Source organism: Lottia gigantea (genome assembly GCF_000327385.1).
Source record: "Lottia gigantea unplaced genomic scaffold LOTGIsca_93, whole genome shotgun sequence".
Taxonomy (NCBI): Eukaryota; Metazoa; Mollusca; class Gastropoda; family Lottiidae; genus Lottia; species Lottia gigantea.
The window spans coordinates 953,601-979,636 of record NW_008711042.1 but is presented as its reverse complement, the minus strand read 5'-3'; the positions used below and the strand labels follow the sequence as shown (position 1 = coordinate 979,636).

The 26,036-nt window shown below is 32.7% G+C and overlaps 1 protein-coding gene across 1 annotated transcript in view; it reads right to left on the bottom strand.

Annotated features, from left to right (window-relative positions):
- Nucleotides 1-6,859: 6,859 nt before the first annotated feature.
- The window catches only part of LOTGIDRAFT_170127 (hypothetical protein), a gene marked incomplete at both ends in the record, with an annotated part of 34,174 nt that continues 14,997 nt past the window's right edge, over nucleotides 6,860-26,036 (bottom strand). The window contains 11 exons of the mRNA XM_009068758.1: nucleotides 6,860-7,116; nucleotides 16,146-16,184; nucleotides 16,218-16,418; nucleotides 17,138-17,302; nucleotides 18,061-18,192; nucleotides 19,116-19,261; nucleotides 19,702-19,830; nucleotides 20,418-20,505; nucleotides 20,941-21,010; nucleotides 22,396-22,489; nucleotides 23,055-23,150. Of these exons, the coding sequence (XP_009067006.1) occupies nucleotides 6,860-7,116; nucleotides 16,146-16,184; nucleotides 16,218-16,418; nucleotides 17,138-17,302; nucleotides 18,061-18,192; nucleotides 19,116-19,261; nucleotides 19,702-19,830; nucleotides 20,418-20,505; nucleotides 20,941-21,010; nucleotides 22,396-22,489; nucleotides 23,055-23,150 (1,417 nt within the window). The remainder of the gene's footprint in view (nucleotides 7,117-16,145; nucleotides 16,185-16,217; nucleotides 16,419-17,137; nucleotides 17,303-18,060; nucleotides 18,193-19,115; nucleotides 19,262-19,701; nucleotides 19,831-20,417; nucleotides 20,506-20,940; nucleotides 21,011-22,395; nucleotides 22,490-23,054; nucleotides 23,151-26,036) is intronic.

Sequence of the window (26,036 nt, the reverse complement as noted above, 5' to 3'; positions counted from 1 at the left end):
GAGCTTCTATCTTGATTTGCACACAAATTCATTAGCAAAGCATAAGCCTTTAGTGTAAAGGGTAAACCTTATTTCTTGTGAGCAGTGAGTGAGATGAAAGGACTCATTCTCAATGCTTACAATCTCAACCTATTTTACAAAAACTTAACATCCAAAATCCAATAATCTGATTGGCCAATGACGCTAAATTCAAAATTACATTTTGTGATTGACCAATCAGATGACTGGATTACTAAAATCAAACTGTAGTATCTATGGGAAAAAAGTTATTAGGTGGCAGTAGAGATTAAAACTGAATCAGCTTAAATACAAATTAAAATAACAAGAAACATAACAGTTTCTTTCTTTCATACATACATAGATAATTCTATCCTGACACTTTTCATTTTCGTCCTGGCAATGCAGCACAAATAGTATCAGGGTGGCTTTACAATTTAAAATTAGCATTGTCGCTCTCCAGCTGAAAGAGTTTTTCATATTACTTAAAATAGCTCAATTCCAGCCATCTGTATAGTTATTTTAATGATGTTCGCTCATTAGCGAATACAGCCAATCAGAGTCCTCAACTGTAACTCCTGTACTGTCCTATACTGTAAACATTATGACTTATTGTTTACAGGCTTTCTGTGGAGGTCTCTGGTTGGCTGTATTTGCTCGTGAACAATCCAATCAAATTGCTGCATTTCCTGATACAAGAAAGGTGGCTAATTTCAGTAAGGATACTGATAGCCATGCCCATGGTTTTGATAAACCTTATATGTTAAATATTAAGGAACTTTTGACTCTATTTAATAATTGTGTAGCCCATCATGAATTGAATAATCTAGAATATTTCATTGAATATAGAATGAAATGGACAGTGGTATTAATAAATCTCCATCTCTTTGACTAGCTTCCAATTCAAGTTATAGCTAATAGAGTTTTACTACAATGTTACTCTTTGCTTTTAATTTTTCTGATCAAGTCTATCTCAAAATTTCACCTCATGATGTTTTGTGAAATGATGTCTAATACTGGAGCTACTACTGCAGATAAAAACCTGTTTTTTACAAAACATTAAAATCTTAATATAAATATTTCGGATAATTGCAAATATAATGTTCATCCTTCCTTTATATCTAGAAAATAATGGCACACTATGTGCGATCTTCAGACAACTGATCTATTTCAGCTTGTGTCCCTACTGAAGTTTGACAAGTAGAGATCTCCAGACAACTGATCTATTTCAGCTTGTGTGCCTACTGAAGTTTGACAAGTAGTTTTTGTTTTACGGTAAAAATAAGCAAGGTTTGGTTAAACTATACTTAATGATAAAGAAGCTATTAAAATAGTACTAAAATTGAGCTCCCCGCCCTCTCGCTCGCCCGTTTCCCCCAATTAAAATATCATTCAAACTGTAGAAAATTTGTATAAAACACAAAATATGAACAACTCAAGCATGACCTATAAAACTAACTTAAAAACCAACCAAAATAGCAGATTTCCTTTATACATAATGTACAATTCATATAAAAACAAAATTAATGGCATGACATATTCATAATCTTCACATTTGAACTGTTGGAAATGGAACTTATTACCATTTCAAATTCTCATATGAGCAAAGAGCAAAATTTTCTTTTAAGAGACAGTAGTGCCATTTTTTTTACCAATCATACCTTAATCTCAGAAACAGGAACTTTTTCGCTAAGCCAATCAATAATAGTGTTCACAGCTCACCGTCGAAATTTGAGGCTTCAAGTCCATGTGTGTCCAGAAGAAGAGTTGTCTTTTCTTGAGACACTTCTAAATAGAAAAGACATCTATAGAAATAGGAACATAAATTCCTAGTTGGAGATATTTTTCAAGAAATTATTTTGGTACATTTCTAGTGCTTCTGAAGACAATTTTCATAAAATCAAGATTCAAATCAACTCTCAAAAATGACGAATCTGTCCCTTTAAAGATAATCTAATAGTATAATTATTACAGATAACTTTCTTCTAAATCTTTATCAGACAAAAATCTCATATTTTATTAGTCCAGCAAGTATCGTTTAGTAGGGAGAAGTGGTACGATTTTATTGATGTACTTTTATAGATTACATTAATCAATGGACGATGGACCCACTACATCGATCCATTCAACAAAATTGACCCATCTGTCGAAGTGGAAATATTACATTTTGAAGAAAGGTATCTCTAACAATTATGTTTTAAGATTTTTTAAGAAAATTATACTGGAGTCTACAGGATAATAGCTATCTTTGTTCTATAACAATCTCAATAACTTTTACACAGAATATAAAATGTCTGCAAAAATCATCATAAATACCCTCTGCTTTTTACAAAGTAGCACATTAATTGAATTATTTAAAAAATAAAAATAACTGAATCATATTCTACATGTGTTTTATTAAAGTTGATTTCTCAAAATCATGAAATTTTAAGACTTGTGATCAGATGAGTTTAAAATTAATATACAAAATGACATCAATAGAAAAAGAACAGGAAATATGAGACCATTATTTGAACTTGTAGACCTGTTTATTTTGGACCATCATAAACCTGGTTCTATTTCATGGCTTTTAAGAATAGAAACTACGCATGTTAAAGATATAAAGTTTCCAGTGAATTATTGTTTACCAAAAATTACTTAGATGTTAGCACCCTGACATCAACATAGTCATTTGAACTCGAGGCAAAATCAAGGATTGATTATTTGTGCACAGCTGTGTATAATGTGCAAATATGTATCTGACACCCCTCGTATCTATATTGAGCTCTTCCACACATGCATACTTTCAATCATTATGATACAGTATTATATCTAATAAGACAAGTTCATTTATAAAATTAGGGGTGTTTTTATTGCCTGTGATAGTATCCACAGCTCCACCTTCATGCTAACATATCTATTCTTAATTTTGCCTCAAATTTAAAAGACTGATTTCATATTTAAGGGATTATAACAAGGTTTTCTAAATATTTCACGTGTATCGGGGACACTGATAGCATCTATTCGCATCATTCCAATTTCATCAGATGTTTATGGTTCCTGCAATTCCACAAAAAAGAAATGTTTGATGATGTCACTAATCGCTGATTGAAAATTGGAATGGTGTAAATTGATGCTATCAGTGTCCCTGATACAAATATTTTTTTGTTAGAAAACCTCCTTAAACAATCCCTTTAATGTTGAACAGTAAAAGAAATCTTTAGGTTGATATTTATGTCCAGTGTGTGTACCTTAAGTTGATAATAAATAAATACACAATGATGTGAAATGAAAGATGGAATACAATGATTTCATGTCATATTTTTACAATGCTGAAGGTATTGACTGTATCCTACAGAATAATCTAGAATAAACTTACAACATCTGATGGTAATTCTCTTTAAATAAGTTCAATACTATACTAATTTTACTCTCGATTTTGCCATAATTTGGACAACATTTTTGATTTTTATTCCGTTAATGGTTATAGGAAACCCCATTATTTTTTTCAGGAAAACAATATATAAAAAAAATTGTGACTTCCAAGGTTTTCCTTGTAATCATGAAGGTCTATCGAAATAAAATTAGACTAAATTTTCATTTTGTGTATTTATTAGCTTTTATTTATCTACGCAACCACCAGTCGAGTTTCTACGTGGGGCAAAGTGAAAGCATAACCTGTGGCCCACCTGGAAAATTTTGTAGCCTTTCTCTGTCTCCCTCATCTGATGTTTCCCATATAAGCCACTGGCAACCACTCTAGTAAGGTTTAACAACTCACCTTTTATTTCTTTGTAACAATAACCTTTGCCCTAACCTGATGACCTCTGCTTTAACCGATCAAATTACACTGGTACAATTAAGAACAGCCAATTGAAAATTGTGATTCAATAATGTTTGGAACAATTTAGCCTTGATAAACAAGTCTAATGTTTCTCGGAACACACTAGTCTTTACTTCTTTTCCCATCACATAATCCCATGTCTGGAGAGGGATGAAATTTGATTGGCTGATGTTCGGAATCAAAATGAAAATTATATTGAGGAATTGGTGGTTTTGTAAAAATGAAAGGTAATAAAAATCTGAACTAATAAGAGTTAGCTCCCTTCAGATATGATGCACACTGAAGGAAACACAACAGCACAAACCATGCAGTGAAAGTTTAAATATCTTTCTCAGTTATCTTTCCTTTATTTCAAATCTGCTGAAATACTGCTGTGACTTAGCATAGCAACCACTTAGGGTTACTATATCTTATTTTAATATCACTTTTGGCCTCCTCTTTATTTTCTACATAATGTTGAGATAATACTACTAATTTTATACATGAACTAATCCACACAATGTGTTATCAATGTCTTAAGATTAATTCATTAATAGTTCGAGGGGTGTCAAGTAAATAATATTAGCCTTGCTTAATATCAGCAAACAATTAAAACTTCAGACATTTTTCCCTATTTATTTTCCCTTTCAATTTAAATTGAATATTCATAGTTCCAATAGGCAAACAATGTTTCACAAATTCTAGATATTCCAGGAGATCGTACCTTTAACATTTTAAAAATACATTAGCTAGCCCATGTTGGCCTGACAACCATTTTACAACAGATTCACAGTCCTTACCTTTAACATTGTAAAAACAACAATAATATGATTATAAGCATGTATAAAAAATGAGTTAGTAACAAAAAGACTAGAATAATATAAAGATCAAAGAAAAGGAATCCAAAGCAGAGCAGGGCTTCTGTTTCTTTACTTTAGCCAGTCACAATGATTTGACTAACAAGTATAAAAGACAGTTAATTTTTCTTGAAATCCCTACATGGTTGCTTTTTCAACATTTTCCGATTTTTCTGGGTTTTTTTTTAAATCTCAAATCAAAATATTACAAAAATTATTTCTTTGATGAAAATGTTTGAGACAAAATTTTGAAATAACTGCTCATGTTGATTAGCACTGTGTTCAATCCAGTGGTAAAAACATGAAGAAAATATATAAATAAGCAAACCAATATAGGTTAGAATAACAAGAGGGAGAACTGAAAAGCCCAAGCTAAAAGTGCTATTAGGTGATATGAATACAGCCTGGATCAGTTGTTATTTTGGTTCTAGAGCTAAGTTGGCCTGTAATCTGCATTGTTAGTAGCCTCTATTCTAAAATATCATCCGCTTCTAATAGAGCTAAAAATAGAAATAGACGAAACCATGCGTTAGTTTTTGGACTCCACTTTATTTTGCTGTACATCGAAAGCAAAGGGGAATTTTCAGCTTAAAGAATTTGCTACAGAACTGTGATATGAGCTGGAACCCTGGCTTCCTAGTAATATAACTTATAGAATATGATATGAATATCTTATAGGACATCTCAGTAACAGCTACTCAGGGGCTTATTCTTGAAAACTTAGCTTAAAGATTTCGTATCCCAGTCATCTGATTGGTCCATCACTAAAATATATTTTAATCCTGAGTTTCTTATCCAATCATATTACTGTATTTTTTCATAATTTGAATTTTTCGAAGATAAGGCCCCTTCAGCACTTTAGAAATTATGATGATCTATCCCTTGCATTCTAATCAGTCATGTTCAATATGCTAGTAAAATTGGCCAGAAGAATGTTCCTGATTTCAACTAGGTTGCCGTACCAGATTCCCCCAGTTCCTCTATTTATCCAAAAACCCCAAGGGTAAGGACATAGCCTAAAATGCTCGTAACAGGTGCCCTAACACCATAGCCATAACCAGTTGCATATGGTTACTAATAATGAAAGTAGTCATAAGTACCAAACACAACACACAACTCAGTTGCATGAGAATTGTGTTCGGTACTCATGACCACTTTCATTATTAGTAACCATACACAACTGATAATCACTATAGTGTGAGGACCCTTAAGTTCCTACACTTCTCCTTTCCCTCAAAACTTTCCAAAGACATAGGGCATGCCTGAACCAATGTTAGTAAATAAGACAAAGCAGAAAACAGTCTTGGCATTAAGGGACAATATTTATGTGAAGGCAAAAGAAAATCTGTGAAAATCAGTTCACAAAAGCAAACGATGTGGCTTCAAGTGTATACAAATGACAATCAACAAAAGGTGATTATGTTTGAATTTTACATATGCAAATATATATCTTCACTCCTCTACAGGCCTACACACTTTCTTAAATGAGGGACGTGAAAATATGAATGAGAAATCAATAAATAAATAAAATAATGAGGACATTAACCAAGGAAAAAAGATGGCGGCATTGAAAATCTGATAAAGATGACAGGCAAAGAGAGGAAAAGACAAAAAAAATCAAAAAATAAAATTGAACAAATACATCTTGAATATTTCGAACGACAAAAATATGGAAAGATGTTATATTTTTTTTTTACAAACTGCTAATTACTTCATATTCCTTTATTCATCACACTGTATGTACAAATACAAATGACGTAAAAGTCACATTGGCTTGTCACATGACTTAAAAAGTCACATGGTCAAATCACATGACTAACGTAAAATAAAGTAAAATAAAATCAGTCTTGCATGCAAATGAAACCTTTGTCTCCTCTATGATTATAAGATTAAACAGAATTTTAAAACAAGCACAACAATGAATTAAGACTTCCTTGAATTACTGGCTCTGTTTTTGACTTCACCTTAGATTTAAGCTTCACCCATTACCGTCTTTTCCCAAATGGAGGTCTTGTTGCCGATCTTTGTAAAATTCAAATTTGAAAATAATTTAGACAACAAATGCGCAAAAAAATTAAGTGTTAAAATAATTTTAAAAGATATATATTCAAGATCTATTTATATTACAGTGAAAGCCAAAATCCAAATGACCCCTCCCCCCAGAGCCAGTTTCAACAATGGAGCCCTTAAAATAATTCCATATTTACATAACATCAACAAAAAACTCACAAGGATTTCCCATGGCCATTTTGAAAGACTGTCGACTGGCAGAGAGTTCTTGAGGGATATTACTGAGATTTCCGCCTGGGGGAGGGGGTAAACTTTGTTCACTAGGGGCACCACGACGGGCACTAGCTAAACTGGCAGTCTCTGTATCACTCCCTCCGCTCCCCATTGGACTCGATGATTTGCGATCACCCTTCATTTTTTCTTTTTTACTACTTCCAGAGGCACTGCTACCTGTAATAGAAAAATAAATAATGACATGAGAAGATAAATCTAAATTTCATGGTAGATGAATTTTATTATTTTGTATCTTTTTTCACTAGTGGCTGGTGAAAAAACACCTGTGGCATGACGTCAGAGACTAGTTTTGTTCTCGATGATCCACATACAAAAATCTTCACACAGTCCGGGCCATGTGTTCTCGAATCGATCTTAGCATTAGGATGTCCTAGTGTCTTAACTTCTAACACTGTTTCCAGGATGTCCTAGTGTCTTGACTTCTAACACTGTTTCCAGGATGTCCTAGTGTCTTAACTTCTAACACTGTTTCTAGGATATCCTAGTGTCTTAACTTCTAACATTGTTTCTAGAATATCCTAGTGTCTTAACTTCTAACACTGTTTCTAGAATATCCTAGTGTCTTAACTTCTAACATTGTTTCTAGAATATCCTAGTGTCTTAACTTCTAACACTGTTTCTAGAATATCCTAGTGTCTTAACTTCTAACATTGTTTCTAGAATATCCTAGAGCTAAGATAGTTTCGAGAATACTTGTCCAGGTTGATAACTATACATAAATAAGAAAGATACACTATATAAATCTACATGTATATAAATAGTATCAAGCACCTGTTCCACATATATACCTAGCCATTATTCAATATATATTGTTTTATTAAATTCAGACTGAGTTATAGATTACAGATTAGTACTGTCTCCTAGGGCTGGGTGACATTGGTTCAAGTGGATATTACGATATTAAGCATTAATATATCACTATATGGGTATATATCAAGATATTACTTAAAATTTTACTGGTTTTGAAACAAAATGTTGGGTTCATTTTTTCTATCTAAAAATTTAATGTAAGAAAAAAGAATAAATATCTCTAAAATAAACACCCTTGTCTTTAATATCATGAAAAAAAAAACTGTCAACTATAAAGTTAAAAACCTTGACAAAATTCAACGATATTTCATGGATATTTTTAAGAATATGAATTCGTACACCAGTATTAATCTTGATACCAGTATATCCCCAACCCTACTGTCTCCCCATATATTCCTAAACACAATTCAATATACTTTATTTGAAAGCAATTATCCATTGAGATTTAATAAGACCTAATGTACACAAAATTAATAGCAGTTGTGGATTGAGCAAGGGATTGTAAGCCTTGAGTCAGGGGTTTAAAAAGGATAAGGTATAAAGCATTAGGCAAGGACTTGTTGAGTGTTGGGTTGAAAAAGTTTTGAACAACATTAAAAAGAACAAATAGTCTTAAAGGACAAAAAAAAATACATGAATCAATTTCAAGATCAAAACCAGACCAGAGCAAAATATATTTGACTATAGGCATATAACATGATTCTTAATTTCAATTGAAGTTTGAAATGAGGGACCTACATCATTTAAGCTGTATACCGTAAATACAGGTAAGCCATACTCAGAACTAGCAATATAATTAAACTATGCCCCTAGCTTAATCTATTTCAATGGTTTAATAAAACATACACACAACACCGAAAATCTCAATATCAAAACAAAACATTTTACAACATGCATGTTAACATAAAAACATTTTCAACTAAAAACAAATGTTCTTTTTTTTTATATACCTGTACAGAAAGATTAAACCAATGAAGTTTCTATTTTTATCAACATAAAAAAATTTAGCATCAAATTTTGTGTTTTTTGGTAAACAATAATTAAAAGAAATATACTCTGCAGTCATATAATATAACTTTTATACAATTATATATGAAATACTACAATACTGAAAGCAAAACCAACTACATTAAGCAAATCACTAACAGATAATGCTGATCATACGACTAACAACAATCACAGGACTAACAGGATCACAGGACTCACAGGATCACATGACTACCATGATCACATGACTACCAGCATCACATGACTACCAGCATCACATGATTATCAGGATCACAGGACTAACAGCATCACATGACTAAAAGCATCACATGACTACCAGTATCACTGTGACACTATCACATAATCACATGACTACCAGGACCACATGACTATTATTCTGATCACATGACTAACCTTGACATACTGTAGATTTGTTTTGATTGGTTAATTTATTGTTGTTGTTATGTTCTATCGTGTCGTCATGACAAATTGTTTTACTTAAAATAGTGTCGGCTGTTGTTGACCATTTCATGGGTATACACAGGCATGCATTTTGGACTGGTGGAAAAAGAAAATGTATATTTGAACACCAAGACTGAAAATTTTAACTATAGTGAATGATTAAAAGGAACAACTTTCGAACTTGTGAAAACTTTTGCCTCCCTCATTGATTTTTATTAACTTTGTAGAGAGCAATTTAGATTGATACATGACAAGTTTTGCTTTGTGATTTCTTAAAAGAGCCAAATTGCCCAAGCGTAAGCCCAATCTAGAGAAAAAAATAAAAATAAATTTAGATTATGATGAAATTTAGATGATGAGTACCAACGTGATTAATACATTCTGCTTGAAGCCATGAAGATTCTAGATGAATGACTGAGTAGAAAGCAAGCGTGCAGAAATATTGAATGATGGCTGATGATTTGAAGGTCAAGGTCAACAACAGAAACACTATTTTAAGAAAAGCGTTTTTAACGAAACAACAAATGATTTTGTTCTAATGTGAAGAACAAATATAAGACAACACTAATCTAACATTTAAAAACTTGGAAACATTAAATCCAGGGATTAACTAGGGCCAGTATTGAACACAATGAGAAAACCATCTTTATATGACTAAAACTTTCGAGAAAACACCCCTTACTTCTGGACAAGAATGTTATCAAAACCAAAATAAGGCATCTAATCACATTAAGAAAAAACATTTTATGGAGTTTTTAGAGTATTAGACATACAGGTTACGTTCTTAAATGATGAAACATTGTGTTTAAATAATAAATAGAAGTTTATATCCATAAAACTGTTGTCTCTTAATGTGATGTGATACTTCTCAATATCTTACAAGTATTATCATTATCATACTGACCAAAATGAAGGATGTAATTAATAGAGAGTTATCAAAGTAACTGGCCATGACAGCATGGGCTAATGGAATAATTAAGAACCCTAATTTGAAACCAATTGATTCATACTATTTTCTGGCAAGAACCCAATAATGAAGAATTTTCAAATACTCATCAAAGTATTAGGCTCTCTAATAGTCATAGATATTTCATTCAAAAAAATAATGCTACCTATCATTTCTGTAAAAAAAACCCTTTAATACTTTGCTAATGAGTATTAATGTTTCCACAAAGTTTCCCTTATTTCACACTGCAAGGAGTAAACTGCCTACATAGGAAAAGGTTTATTAGGCTAGAAACTTTGAGTCCCTGTACAAGATATTTTATGATATTGACGTCATAAAAAACTTAGTTTTAATGAAATTGCACGAGCACTGACTGAAAATAAAAATGGTGCAAACCGAGCTATCAGAGTCCCTGATACACATCTCTTTACAATCACAAATTAGGACTGATAAGGAAAAAGCATATAGTCATTCAGAATTGGAAATATACTGAGGCCCCGTGTGCTACAGGTTGTGGACTTTTAAGATCCCTCGACATTTGGAAAGTAGGCTGATACTGGTGTCCTTGCAAAATTTCCCTCATCACACACTGCATGGCGTTGCCTGTCTTAATTAGCCTATTAGGTGCAGAAAAACAGGACATAAAATCCATTGTTTTATTTTCATTTTTTGTCTTCATGAGTTAAAGCAAAGTTAAATGAATGATTTAATTCAGAAAAGTAGGATGTAAAACTCCATTTATTTCATTTTGAAGGACAAATTGTATTGTACCTGAAGAATACTGTGAACTATTATAACTATCATGCTGTTTTTTACTACTGACATGCTGACCGTGGTGTTTACTTGACGTTGTTTTCACTGCGTTTTGTTTATCTTTATTCTCCCACAGTTTTCGTAAATGATTATACGTAGTGGCGAGACAAGCACAATCTTTACCCGTAACGACTGTAAATACATCAAAATACAACAAACAAAATAATTAACAGCTACCACAACATACACATACATAGCTGCTCTTCTTCATTTCATGATCGTTTAGCTAATGTCTAACATACGAGCAAAGGAAGAAAACTTTTGTGTGACCTGGATTACAATGTTTAAAATAGTTTGGTTTTCATTCCTAGGTTCAAAGTAATCTAATTTTTCAAAAGCGTTAACATCTAATCAATTTTTGACAAATCTCTGCTAGCTTAATAAGATTCGAAATTGGATTGTGATATTGCACATACCCAATGAAATTTTCATGTTTAGGTTCGTTTAAGAGGATGTACATTTTTTGTTTTGTAACCAGTCTCTAACTGTATTCTTTTTAATCAATTATTAAACCAAATTATAAATTTGTAAACTATGAAGACATAAACCCAGGTATAATTTTGAAATTTTGGTGAACTTAATAATTTAATGTCAAATTTGAACAACATAATGGAAAAGTGGTTTTGGTGTTTTTTAAGCATAAGTATACTGGTCCCAAACTATCTACAAAAATACTTCAGTAATATTGTGAAAATATCAATGTTTCTAGATGATGAATTTGAATAACATATTTAACAAGTGGTTTTGATATTCCAGAAGGGCAAGTAAACATAAATATATTATAGTCCTCAAAAATATTTCAGTATTACTGTGAAGTTTCTAAATGATCATGAAATGAAGAAAAATTCTAATCCACCCTAAAACACTACATCAAATTCTACAAAATTCAACAAGGCAAGGCAAAATAAAAAAAACAACAGCAAAATGGTGTTAGAAAAACTCCATGCTAAAAACCATGCTAAAACTAAAATAAAATAAAAAACCAAAAAACAAGCGTGCAGCAAACACAAAATGTGGAAAACTAAAAACCAAATTGTCAGTCAGAAGAGAAGAGATGATTTGGATGAGATGGGGGGTAAAATGGGGGGCAGGAAGGCTGTAAAATAGGGGGTGAGGTTGGCAGGTAATATGGAAGTAAGATTGGGGTCATAAGAGAAATTTGGGTATGGTGGGCTACTTTTTAAGGTCACTAAAGGTACGCGATGCAAAATACAAGAATCATCAACAGTTATTTTATTGAAACAACCTCCTTCGACAAAAAGTTATGTTTTAATTGTACAAGTACATTATTCAGGCAATGTCTATAGTGACCAGACTTCTTTTAATTCCTCTCTACTACAGGTCTAACTGATCAGGGCACTTAGATCAACATGAGAGTTACTATGTATCAGGGCACTTAGATCAACATGAGAGTTACTATGTATCAAGGCACTTAGATCAACATGAGAGTTGCTGTGTATCAAGGCACCTAAATCAGCATGAGAGTTGCTGTGTATCAAGGCACCTAAATCAACATGAGAGTTACTGTGTATCAAGGCACCTAAATGAACATGAGAGTTACTGTGTATCAAGGCACCTAAATCAACATGAGAGTTGCTGTGTATCAAGGCACCTAAATCAACATGAGAGTTGCTGTGTATCAAGGCACCTAAATCAACATGAGAGTTACTGTGTATCAAGGCACCTAAATCAACATGAGAGTTACTGTGTATGAAAGCACCTAAATCAACATGAGAGTTACTGTGTATGAAAGCACCTAAATCAACATGAGAGTTACTGTGTATGAAAGCACCTAAATCAACATGAGAGTTACTGTGTATCAAGGCACCTAAATCAACATGAGAGTTACTGTGTATGAAAGCACCTAAATCAACATGTGAGTTACTGTGTATCAAGGCACCTAAATCAACATGAGAGTTACTGTGTATCAAGGCACCTTAATCAACATGAGAGTTACTGTGTATCAAGGCACCTAAATCAACATGAGAGTTACTGTGTATGAAAGCACCTAAATCAACATGAGAGTTACTGTGTATCAAGGCACCTAAATCAACATGAGAGTTACTGTGTATCAAGGCACCTAAATCAACATGAGAGTTACTGTGTATCAAGGCACCTAAATCACATGATAGTTACTGTGTATCAAGGTACCTAAATCAACATGAGAGTTACTGTGTATCAAGGCACCTAAATCAACATGAGAGTTACTGTGTATCAAGGCACCTAAATCAACATGAGAGTTACTGTGTATCAAAGCACCTAAATCAACATGAGAGTTACTGTGTATGAAAGCACCTAAATCAACATGAGAGTTACTGTGTATCAAGGCACCTAAATCAACATGAGAGTTACTGTGTATCAAGGCACCTTAATCAACATGAGAGTTACTGTGTATCAAGGCACCTAAATCAACATGAGAGTTACTGTGTATGAAAGCACCTAAATCAACATGAGAGTTACTGTGTATCAAGGCACCTAAATCAACATGAGAGTTACTGTGTATCAAGGCACCTAAATCAACATGAGAGTTACTGTGTATGAAAGCACCTAAATCAACATGAGAGTTACTGTGTATGAAAGCACCTAAATCAACATGAGAGTTACTGTGTATGAAAGCACCTAAATCAACATGAGAGTTACTGTGTATGAAAGCACCTAAATCAACATGAGAGTTACTGTGTATCAAGGCACCTAAATCAACATGAGAGTTACTGTGTATCAAGGCACCTAAATCAACATGAGAGTTACTGTGTATCAAGGCACCTAAATCAACATGAGAGTTACTGTGTATGAAAGCACCTAAATCAACATGAGAGTTACTGTGTATGAAAGCACCTAAATCAACATGAGAGTTACTGTGTATCAAGGCACCTAAATCAATATGAGAGTTACTGTGTATCAAGGCACTTAGATCAACATGGGAGTTACTATGTATCAAGGCACTTAGATCAACATGAAATATTTTGAGTCAAGTTTATCACAGGTGGGAGTTACTGTGAATGAAAGCACTTAAATCAACATGAAATTCCAGAATAATGTAATATGAATTAAATACCAATCTGAACTTTTCCAGTCAATCTAAAAGGGACAGGTGTGCCATTTTGGGGCCTAGCTGTCCCTTAAATATCAATTATATCACTGTATATTTTAAAACCTTGAGGCATCTAATTCAAACAAACTTATTTTAAGGGCTATCAAAAGTAATGATTGTGACAGATAGGCGAAAGAAATGTTTTTAATATATTCCATTATTTCAGACTATTAAAAAGCAAATTATTTTATAACATCAAATGAAAGATACATGTCCAGGTAATATTAAAATGTTAAAAAGCAATCTACATGTATATACTTTGAGTTATTTCAAGTTAATGTTGTTTTCAGGCTAAGACTGCTAAGAGTTAGGCGTGGTACATTCTAAACTACAATATAATGATGGTTAGGGCTTGAGAGCTGAATCAGGGCACAACATTAAATATTTTCTTCCGTCTTTAATAGCCCACATGGTGCAAAAAAGGTGGACGTAAAAATCTCCATTTCAGTTCATTTTTGCCTATGAGGGGATTCAAACCTGTGGCACCTTATTGCCTAACAAACAACAATCAAGAACAGCTGACTGAGCCCTTATACGTTGTCTCTATCTTACACTAAAATCTTCAAATACTTTTATTTCTTCAATAATTACAGGCCTTGACAGTTGAGAGTCAAACCATAACAAGCTGTCCTGGCAAAACAGTTTTTCATTTCAATTTCTTTTAACTGCTACTATGTTACCCTTACATGCTTAAACTTTCTATGTTTCTTATAGGGATTTATAAATGCTTATTTCAGCATTAAAGGGATTGTAAAGATGTGTTCTAAACTATTTATGTATATTCGAAACACTGATGATATCTATTTGCACCATTCCAATTTTCAATCTGATGTCTGTGGTTAATCCAATTCCACTTCAAAGTTTTATGATGTCACTATTGAAAAAGTCCTTTTAGGTCATAAAGCGCTTAGTTTTAGTGGAATTGCAGGAACCACAGACCTTTGACTGAAAATTGGAATGATGCAAATAAATGATTTTAGTGTCCTCTATACATATAGAAAGTTTAGAAAACTTATTTACAATCCCTTGAAGGGGAGACTCATCAAGTATATATTATGAAGTATTAGTATTATTAAAGGCTAGCTAGAAATAGGAAGGAGGCAGGGTATAAAGTTGAGGGTTTATTTTACTAGCAGAAGCATTATATCATAGTCAATGTAGTAATGGTTTATAACATAATCAGACACTCTTTCTCTTATCAAAATATAACTACTGTAACAAGCTCTTTTTCTTCTGTAATTTTTGCTATTCTTAATTTGAAAAAACCCATGGGAAACATTGTAAAAAGAAACCTGTGAAAAAGTAGTGATCTAAATTTAACTATATATGATTTTGTTTCCATTAGAATTTCTTAATTGGTAAGTTAATGATCTAATTTTCAAGCCTATCGGCTCATGATGTGAAAGTGATTGTAAAGAGGTTTTTCTGGAATTCCAGGAACCACAGGCATTGGACAAAGAATTGATGTCTAAATTATTAGTGAAAGGTGTGCCCGATACACACGAAAAAGGCTAGAAAACCAATTTCATTAATGAATCTTTCATCTACCGAGAAATTTTGGTAGAAAATAAAAATATATTTTGCTATGAATTAGAAAAAGAGTGTCTGATATATTATATTTTGCATTGAGTGAAAACATTACAGTGACTTGCTGTAGATTTATAACAATAAAAAACTGAACAGTGATGATATCATATTATACTATACCTGTACATACTGGATACATTATCAACAGGGCGGGGGTGGGATTATGGGATGGGAGGTCAAATAGGGAGGCATGTGAGGGTTAAGGAGACACAACACACAATATGCCCCCGTCTGTCAGAGCGCCAATAACTCCCTTGTGAGATTAGTATAGCACACAGCAGCCAGGGTGTAGTGAATCATGCAAGCTTGATCCAATGCATGGTTTATTGAAGAATGGTAGTGCCTTAAGCAAGTTAAATCCAATCCTGGGATTGTTCAGAATTGCTAAATGAAGGATCCACAACACTAAGGGAGGTAATTTAGAATCATAAATGGATATGCTCTCATATGGGAAGGAAAATTTGATATTCAGAATTTGGAGGTACTTACCAGAAGCACTATGAACACTACCAGCACTACCAGGGCCTCCTCCACTCACAGGAGGTGGGGGCGGTCCCATACCATCCACGAAGCTACCAATATAACTGGTATTATCCGTGCTGGTATAACTATAAGGTGGTATATAACTTAAATTCTGTGGTAAATAGTTGGAACTACTGTATGGATATTGGTTGTTCCAGGAGGGCGGTGGTAAGGGGGCTAGCGTATCGCGATCAGCCTCTGATACTGAGTCGACATCTTCTAAACTTAATGAGGTTAAATCTAAAAATACAAAATCACAAGAAATAGAAATCAAGATTTAATATTTTCTAAATATAAAAATGTCTTAATTGTGGATCTTATTATCTCTCAAAAGACTAATAGCACCTTAGAAGACTAATAATTTATTTGCTTATCCTTCTACAGGTATGTACAGGAGAGGTACTGTGCTTGTTTTAGGATGTTTACAGGGACAGCTGCACCATTCTTTTGACCAATCATACTTCTGTCTCAGAAATGGAATTTTTTTAAGTTAAGCCAATAATAAATAGTGTTCACAGCTCACTGTTGAAATTTGAGCCTTCAAATCCATGTGTGTTCAGAACTATCTGCGTTTGAATGTTAAAATGACTCGTTTTAAGATACTCTGTGATATATAGTAAAGACATTATAGAAATGGTGAGTAAAATTCCTATTTTGGAGTATTTTTTAAAGGAATTATGCGATTTAATTACATTTCTAGTACTTCTGAAGACCATTAACATATATTCAAGACTCAAATCAACTCTCAAAATGGCACAACTGTTCCTTTAAGGATACCTTTTGAATGCTTTACAATTTATAGCCCGAAAATGAACAGAAATATCTCTGAACACACATAATGTTGAGCACATATTGAGTTCCATTATCTCAATTAAGGTGCTAATTGAGTTCCATTATCATAACATAAGTGTTATAAGTGAGTAAAATATCATACATACCTGGGTAAACAGGTGGACCACCTCTCAAGTCACCGAAGACATAGTAACATTGTTCCGAGAAGGTTAATTTATTTACAGTATGGCGAATATAATTAGCTTTTAATAAATTACATGCGTATTTCCTCGCATCTCGTCGGTCGGCAAAACCTTCCACATGCGTAAATAACCAATCTACTAAATCAGCACCTATAATATATTAATATTATGTCTAATTAGGTTATGTTTCATGCTAGCCTCTCTAGTCTAGTATCCACGCTACACACAGCTGCGACAAAAGATGGCCTAGACCAGTTGCTTAAAATCTTAAAACCTAGTCTACAGTGGCTATTGAATCTGATTAGTTGTAAATCTGTATCTGTTTTGGTGATAGAAATCAATAAATTCAACCTTCATGAATAAAAATATGTAATATATACTGACAAAACTTGTTGGGGTTGCCATTTTGATTCTGTTGTAAACAAGTTGTTTGAGACTTAAGAGTAGTTATCTCCCTTGAAAGCGTGGTAACACTAAATTCAACTATAATACCAGACTATATCCTCATTGTAGGCAGGGGAGTCTGGTTGTCAGAGACTAGCATCATGTACACTCAGAAATCCTTTCCATTTGAACATATGGCGCAAATTTATCTCTTGTGACCGTAATTTTGTTAATGGATTGTATCAGGGACACTGATATCATCAATTTTCACCATTCATATTCAAAAGTCAGATGTTCTGGGTCTTGTAATTCCCCTAAAACAAGTATTTAATGACATCACTATTTCGCAATTAGTGACGTCATCAAACACTTAGTTTAAGTGGAATTGCAAGAACCAAGACGTCTGATTGAAAATTGGAAAGATGCAAATTGATGCCATCAGTGTCCCTGATACACATAAAAAATCTAAAAATCATCTTTACAATTCCTTTAATTAAAGATTCAAATAAAAAAGTAATACAAACCTATAAAAGCATTTGGTATAGTTATTTTGAGCCACATTCTGTCTCGTATTTCTAAGCCAGATTCTGGTTGAGCCATCGCCTTGACAACCGTTTCCATATCAGTATTTATTGTAAGGTTAAGGTCATCAAATCCTGGAAAAGGTTGAACAGAAGTAAATAAATGAAATGAAAACAATGATATGAGACTATTCATTGCTAACCTGCATTCTGACAAATACAATGTCTATTTCTCTAAATAATGAACCAAACAACTCCAGTCCATCTTAACCATGACCAAAGCCAAATGAGTCATAACTTTTGGTGAAAATTCTCAAAAACTAAAGACTCCCATGAAAACTAACTATCCGGAAACAAAGTGACTATATCACGTCTAAGGAACTGGGTTGGGCCAGAGTTAGTAAGGATATCCCATCTGTTAAGAACATTGAGCAATTGAGATACATACAGATGTTTGGTCCTCAAGATTTTGGCTTTGACATAATATGGAGTTGTAATTTTGGATATATATGTATTGTTCTTGTCCTTATGTTGTGAATTTTAACATATGGAATTACTTTTTAGAAGAGATAAAAAATAAGACATTTTGATTTTTGATGGGTTCATGTACGTTTAGCACTTAGATGAATAGAATAACTATTTTAGACTATTTTCTTATGATCATAATTATTAAAACGCAGTCTGATCATTATTAGTCCAAACTTTTGCTCTGTTTTTATTAACTTTTAAATCATTAATTCAGAATCCTTCAGTTAGAGTCTAAAGACAAACCCCTTAACCATTCGTCAAAATAGCCTTCTGACCTAATCGTATTACATGTGCTTTAACCAATCTAATTCAATCACTCTCTCACAAAATGTCTGTCTTTAGACCCTAACTGAAGTGGCTATATCAAAAATAAAAGCTAATAAAAAAACGAAAGTTTAGAAAGTTAGACAAACTAAAACTTGACTTACGTTCTGATTCTGGTATTGAACTAGTTAAAGATGAGCTGGTAGACGTCATATTACTAATCGATGTACTGGCTACACCCGGACGAGCCATATAATTAATAGTACCACCCCCCATATATTGTTCTCGTAAAGCCGTCGTATGTGCCACCCAGGCCGACGGGTCTATAGGTCTCACTGGTTCTTGTCTGGGTACGGTAAAATATCCTTTAGGGTTTGGATCCCAACATTTGGCAACAACTAAGGTGATGGGCCTGAAAAATAAATAATGTACACTTGAGAAACCTGTCTTGGAGACAAAAGATATCATATATATTTGACAATTGGACTCCCATAATATTCATGTCTGAGGAACTCGGTTGGGCCAGAGTTATTGACGATATCCCATCTGAATATAACATCTATCTGATTAACTGGGTTGGGCCAGAGTTACCTGAATGGCAAGACACTGGAGAGTTAAGGAAATAATAAAGCATTGAGCAATTGTCTTGGCATTGAGCTTTTCCAGATGATCCGTACCCATTTACAGCTGGGTCGACTGGAATTATGTGTGAGGATGACTTATTTTGACTATCGGACTATCACATGTAATCGATATCGGAACTCACAGTCCCTGTTCGCTCAATGTTACCAAGGAAATACTCAACAGAAATAAACATATCCTTTGTTTTGAAGAAAAAGATATAATTCCTACCCTGGTTTTTGGACAGCTTCTCGTAAAGTTCTCACAGCGTCATCATTACTCATATTTTCAAAGCTAACATTATTCACTTCTAATATCATATCACCTGGTTCAATTCGACCATCTTGGGCCACAGCTCCACTGCAAAAAAAAAATGAAATGATAATAGTTTTATGACAAATTTTCTATACCATTATGGGCTCCTGAGAACTATCAACACCATTCAAAGTGGAATGATGGAAGTGGCATAAATCAACTCTTTTCGATTTCCAAGTGTTAAAAGATTCCCAGCATGCACAGCATTTAGATCCTCTTTCGTTGTCAGCCTCTCTGAATTGCATCGAAGAGTAGGACGTAAAACTCCATTCATTTCATTTTCATTTCTGAATTGCATCGCTAACAGGGGGGAAACTGGTTTGAAACATCCAAAGATCTTCAAGTTAAAAAGAAACTAGTTTTGAGTTTTGATATGGCAAGACAATAATGGGGCTTTAAACTTAAGGCATGAAATATATCATAAAGGTTTAAGAGGTTTTGTAATCATTTTATGTGTATCAAGGACACTAATTGCACACATCATTTAAATTTTCAGTAAGATGTCTGTTGATCTTTCAATTTTATTTATACTAAGATAAAGGTATTGCAAAGCAGCTATTAATATCTAAAGGTCTGTGTAATTGCTACATCTAAATGATCATGATTGAAACTGAGAAGAGAAGTATGCTTACCCTTTCATGATGGAACCAACATAAATACCCCCATCTCCTCCTTTGTTACTCTGACCTACTATACTTATTCCTAGAAAATTGACTGTATCTGAAATACACAAACAAATAAATTCATTATAGGGGTCATACTTTAAGCAACTTTACCTTTAAATAGTATCCTCTTTCTCATTAATAATTAGGGCCATGCTAGATTACCTGGGGCATCAAATACTAAACTTGGGTTGTTGTTTTTGGACACTGTATTTTATGTTTCTTCATAACATCAATACCTTGAGTAATTTTTGTTTGAAGAACATTTATGAACAAAATTTCACTGTTTCATTTTGAATAATTTGAAATATTTCTCATAAATATACATATTTTCAAATAAAGTTTAAATATTGTTTTTATTTTGAAGCCATTCGATCAGCATCACTTGAGAAAATGCGTTATTACAGCATGATGAGATTTTACTCTCTCAAACCATGCCAGAAGATATAAGTAAGAAGACTGTAATTAGACGGAAGTTAGACAAGAGACGTACCCATATTTAAAACTACTGTAATAATATTAAGAGACATGGTGGAATCTGTTATACTGCTGAATGAGGAGGCCTGAAATATACAACAAAATAACAGATAAACTCAGGTGGCATGGCATCTAACATTAAAATAGGGAATTAAAAAATCCACTATGATCAAGTCATGTTCAATCAAAAATCTCTGTTTTAATTAAAAATCCACTCTATTGCAATCTAAAATCTCTGTTTTAATCAAAAATCCACTCTGTTACAATAAATTGACCCAAGTTCAATGACGGGGTGTTCAATTTGCTTTTGTCAGACTCTAATAATAAGTATCGAATATATACATAGTTTGCCTGTTATCTCTTATCATTCTGTGCCTGACGACGTGGGGAAACACATCGAAACATTGCATAAAACTTTAACCAGTGATTGTTAACCAGTCAACAAGTTTCAATCAATATTTTACATACCAGTTTCAACCTTATGAAAAATCGAAATCTACAATCTTATCCATTAGAAACAGATATGTCATATCATTGTCACAATAACTCCAGTCAGACATGTCTGGCAAATACCAGTACATCCAAATCAACAGTCCTGATAGCATCAAACCCAAACTAAGTGTCTAAAATGCCACATATTGCAACGAAAATACTACATTTGCTGCAGATCAGGGAGTTTTCTCAAAATTTTAAGAAAAGTTTTTTTTATTTCTATAGCAGACAATAAGTTAAACCAACAAACATAAAATATTAGAAATAATTGAAATTCCAGATGAAAGCTGATGGCTTCAACAAGTTTTCAACTCATAAATTCCAAGTTAATGAAGACATTATACTTCTGTAAATTTAAATCTATGAGCAGTAAATAGGTCAGATATTATTTCTATATTATTATCCACCTGGGGCCATATTCTCTAAAACTGAACTAAGATCAAATCCTATACAAGCATATTTCGCGACCCCTTTAAAGATGGTTTCCCTCATTTTCATTGATGAAAATGAAAATGCTAATACTTGTATGAAAGTAGAGGTTGCTCTAATGACTTGGAAATATACCAGTTTGTCTCACATGTCCATAATTAATTCATAATTAGCTAAATTAGAAGAGAATTACCAGCAGAATTCCAATGAGTGACCGATCAAGAAAGGTCAAAAAGTCTTTTTTTGTTTATCCAGACATGGACTTATGGACTTATGATTGGTTAAAACTCTTTATTATATGCAATAAGAACATAATTATATGATTAAGAATACATGATAATTAACTACAAACACCAATTAATCAAATAGTTTGTTTAATTTGACACTAAAATATAAGGAAACTCATCTTTAATTTCTAACACAGTTTCTTGGATATCCTTAAACTAAGATTGTTTCAAGTATACGGAGTCAGGGGCTCATGTTAGCATTTTCATACGATTTTGCTTATTGTGCCACACAATTAGAATGAAATTTTATAAAAGAGACTTACCCGACTAATTGGGGGAGGCCGATGTCTCCGTCTCCGTCGTTTTTGACGACCATATTTTGACGAGGGGTTGGTAGTATCCGTGACTGTTGAATTTCTGTTAAAAAGAACAACAAAAAAAAGTCAAACCCCAAAGATATTTGAATCATTTTTAGTGGAATTGCAAGAAACACAGACGTCTGGTTTTCAACTCTTGTTGAAAAATGTTGGCTAATGATATTTTGTGCCCTGTACACATGAGTGGGTATGAATAAGGGTCAGTCTGAACAATGGAAGACATCTGTAAGAGTTGTTATGCTATATGCTGAAGCGCTGTGGAAGCACCATAAGCATAAAACTCTCCTGCAGGGTAGGATATATTTTGAAACATATTTTGAAAACTCATAGAAATTATTTAGTGGTACATTTAGGGGTGCCACTACTTTTCTAAGGGGACAAATGGCTCTCATGTTCCATATTCTACATATGGCTATTTATTACATCTTTTCTATATAAGACTTTGTCTCAAGAAAAGACCAGTCAACATTTTCATTTCAAAAGCTGAAAGTCCCAGACACACATGGATTTGAAGGCTCAAATTAAGATGGTGAGCTGCGAAGACTATTGGCGCTGACACTTGTACAAACAGGCTGAACACAACTAAAATATCAAATGATGCTCACCTTCCATCATCTTCTGAATCAAAGAAACTGGTAGATTCTAAATCACTACTAAATACAGTAGAATTATCATGATAAGCATGACGAAGTTCTCGATGTCTTTTATGTTCCACATGACCATTTAATCTTGGACCTGAAATAAAGACGATCAATTATCAATCATTACTGATTACATTTTGTGAGCTATGGCAGTGTATCCAAGGCCATAGTTCACCATTTTCGGCTTTGATTTGGGTCATAACTAGTCTTTAGAAGTACTAGAACTGCACCAAAATTGTGTAATCTCTTCATAAATATCTTCAACCAGAAATTTCACTTCCTATATTTATATATTTTGTAGATGTAGTCTCAAGAAAAGACAAGTCCTCATTTTAACTTTCAAAAAGTGGATTTAATCCCGGACACACATGGATTTGAATGTTCAAATTTTGAAAGTAAGCCTTGGACACTATTACTGATTATCTCAACTAAAAAAATCCTGTTTCTTAGACTAATAAAGTATGATGGATGGCAGACCTGGTCTTTGATTAAATTCATTGACATAGTTATGTATGAAGAAATGAATGAAAAAGTATCCATATGAGAAGAAACAATAATGATTTAAAGAGTGTATGAATGATGATTTAAAAATTAGCAACTTAACATCTAATTACTCAAATTAAAACCTGAATAAATACATGAATGATAGAATGATTCAATGAGTGCATTTCTATAAAATTAGAATTGCGGACATTATCTTTTAGATATGAACAATTTATTTATTTAATGAACAAAACAATGAATAACTTAATAAGTGCAATAATAAGCATAATAAAAATGCATGATGGGAATGATAAATAAATAATGAAAAGAAATAATGAATGAATGAAAGGAATATTAAAAGGAATAATGAAAGGAATAATGAATGAATGAAAGGAATAATGAAAGGAATAATGAAAAGGAATAATAAAAGGAATAATGAAAAGGAATAATGAAAAGGAATAACAAAAGGAATAATGAAAAGGAATAATAAAAGGAATAATGAAAAGGAATAATGAAAGGAATAATGAAAGGAATAATAAAAGGAATAATGAAAAGGAATAATGAAAGGAATAATGAATGAATGAAAGGAATAATAAAAGGAATAATGAAAAGGAATAATAAAAGTAATAATGAAAAGAAATAATGAAAAGGAAGAATGAAATGGAATAATGAAAGAAATAATAAAGGAATAATGAAAAGGAATAATGAAAGAATAATAAAAGAAATAATGAAAAGGAATAATGAAAAGGAATAATAAAAGAAATAATAAAAGAAATAATAAAAGGAATAATGAAAAGGAATAATGAAAGGATTAATGAATGAAAAGGTATAAAGAATGAAAAGGAATAATGAAAAGAAATATTCAAAGGGATAATGAAAGGAATAATAACGGAATAATGGAAAGGATATTGAAAGTAACAATGAAAAGTAATAATGAAAAGAAGCAATGAAAAGGAATAATGAAAAAGAAAAATGAAAGAAATAATGAAAAGAAAGAATGAAAGGAATAAAGAATGAATGAAAGAAATAATGAAAGGAATAATGAATGAATGAATGAATGAATGAATGAATGAATGAATGAATAAAGAGTGAAATTTGACATGAAATGTGATAATGTATTTATGTATGAGATGGAGTAGGTAACCAGGTGGTATAAATAAAACTAGAGAAGAGTCTACTCCAGTCTATATGTATTTTATTATACGCTATATAGTTTTATATAACTAGCACTTCAAACAGTTCCACACAACAAAATTCAGCTGTTTGTCTACACTGTAGATATTTTATACATTTCATGTTTAATTTACTTCATTAGGATGCTGATTTTGGGGAAATCAAAAGAGAACTTCAAGTGAATTAATCAGATTCAAAATTGCACGAGTTGCAACATCATCTTTTTTCATTTACTAATTATTCAAATATCTTTTTGAATTCCTCTTTATTTTTAATAGGTCTTGTGCTTGTAGGCAATAATATATAAGATAGTTTTGTAAAATGTGAAAAGGTGCTTCAGTTCATAGGTGCAATCGTAGAATGAATACAGGTGCAGCTTTGATAAAAGAAAATAAAAGAAGTGAGTAATAAAAGCACCAAGTAAGGTTCTAGTAGAAAATGTTAGTAGTAAAATATTCTAGTAATATGAGACAAGGTTATCAGTACTTTTATCACTTCAACTTAATACAAACACAGTCTTTATAGATCTTAACATAACTTAAAACAGATATTCCAAAACTTTACACTCGACCTTTATAACTTATAACAGCCATTCTAATCTTTATATTTTTTATTTTTCTTGCTGTGTTATGTTCAGGGAACCAGGATGGCTCAGTGAGTTAGACGCTTGCTCACTAACCTAAAGGATGGGACAATAAACCGAGGCCTTGTGTGCTACAGGCTGTGCACATTAAAGATCACTCGAAGGCAGCAAATCGAAAAAAAGGGCAGGCTAATGCTGTCCTAGAAAAATCATCCTCATTATACTCTGCATGGCGTTGCCCGTATTCATTAGCCCATAAGGTGCAGAAAAGTAGGATGTAAAACTCCATTAATTTTTATTTCTTTTTCGATTTCCAACTGTCGAGGAATCTTTAATATGCACAGCCTGTAGCACACCGGCCTGTTTAAATACAAGTGTGAATTCGAACCAGTTTTTTGGTGCATTGAGTAAGTCAAAGTAGTGCTTTACAGACTACAACAGTACTGTGATATCATTATTGTGCAAGAAGAATAACTGATAATTGGCTACTTAGAGAATAAAATAAACTGAAATTGTTATTAAAGAGATTGTAAAGAGGTTTTCTAAATATTGTTTTTGTATTGGGGACAATGGTAGCATCAATTTGCACCAATACAATTTTCAAGCAGACGTCTGTGATTTCTGTAATTTCATATAAAATATGCATTTAATGACGTCACCATCACAATGGTTCTTATATATCAATAGCAACTTTTGCGATAGTGACA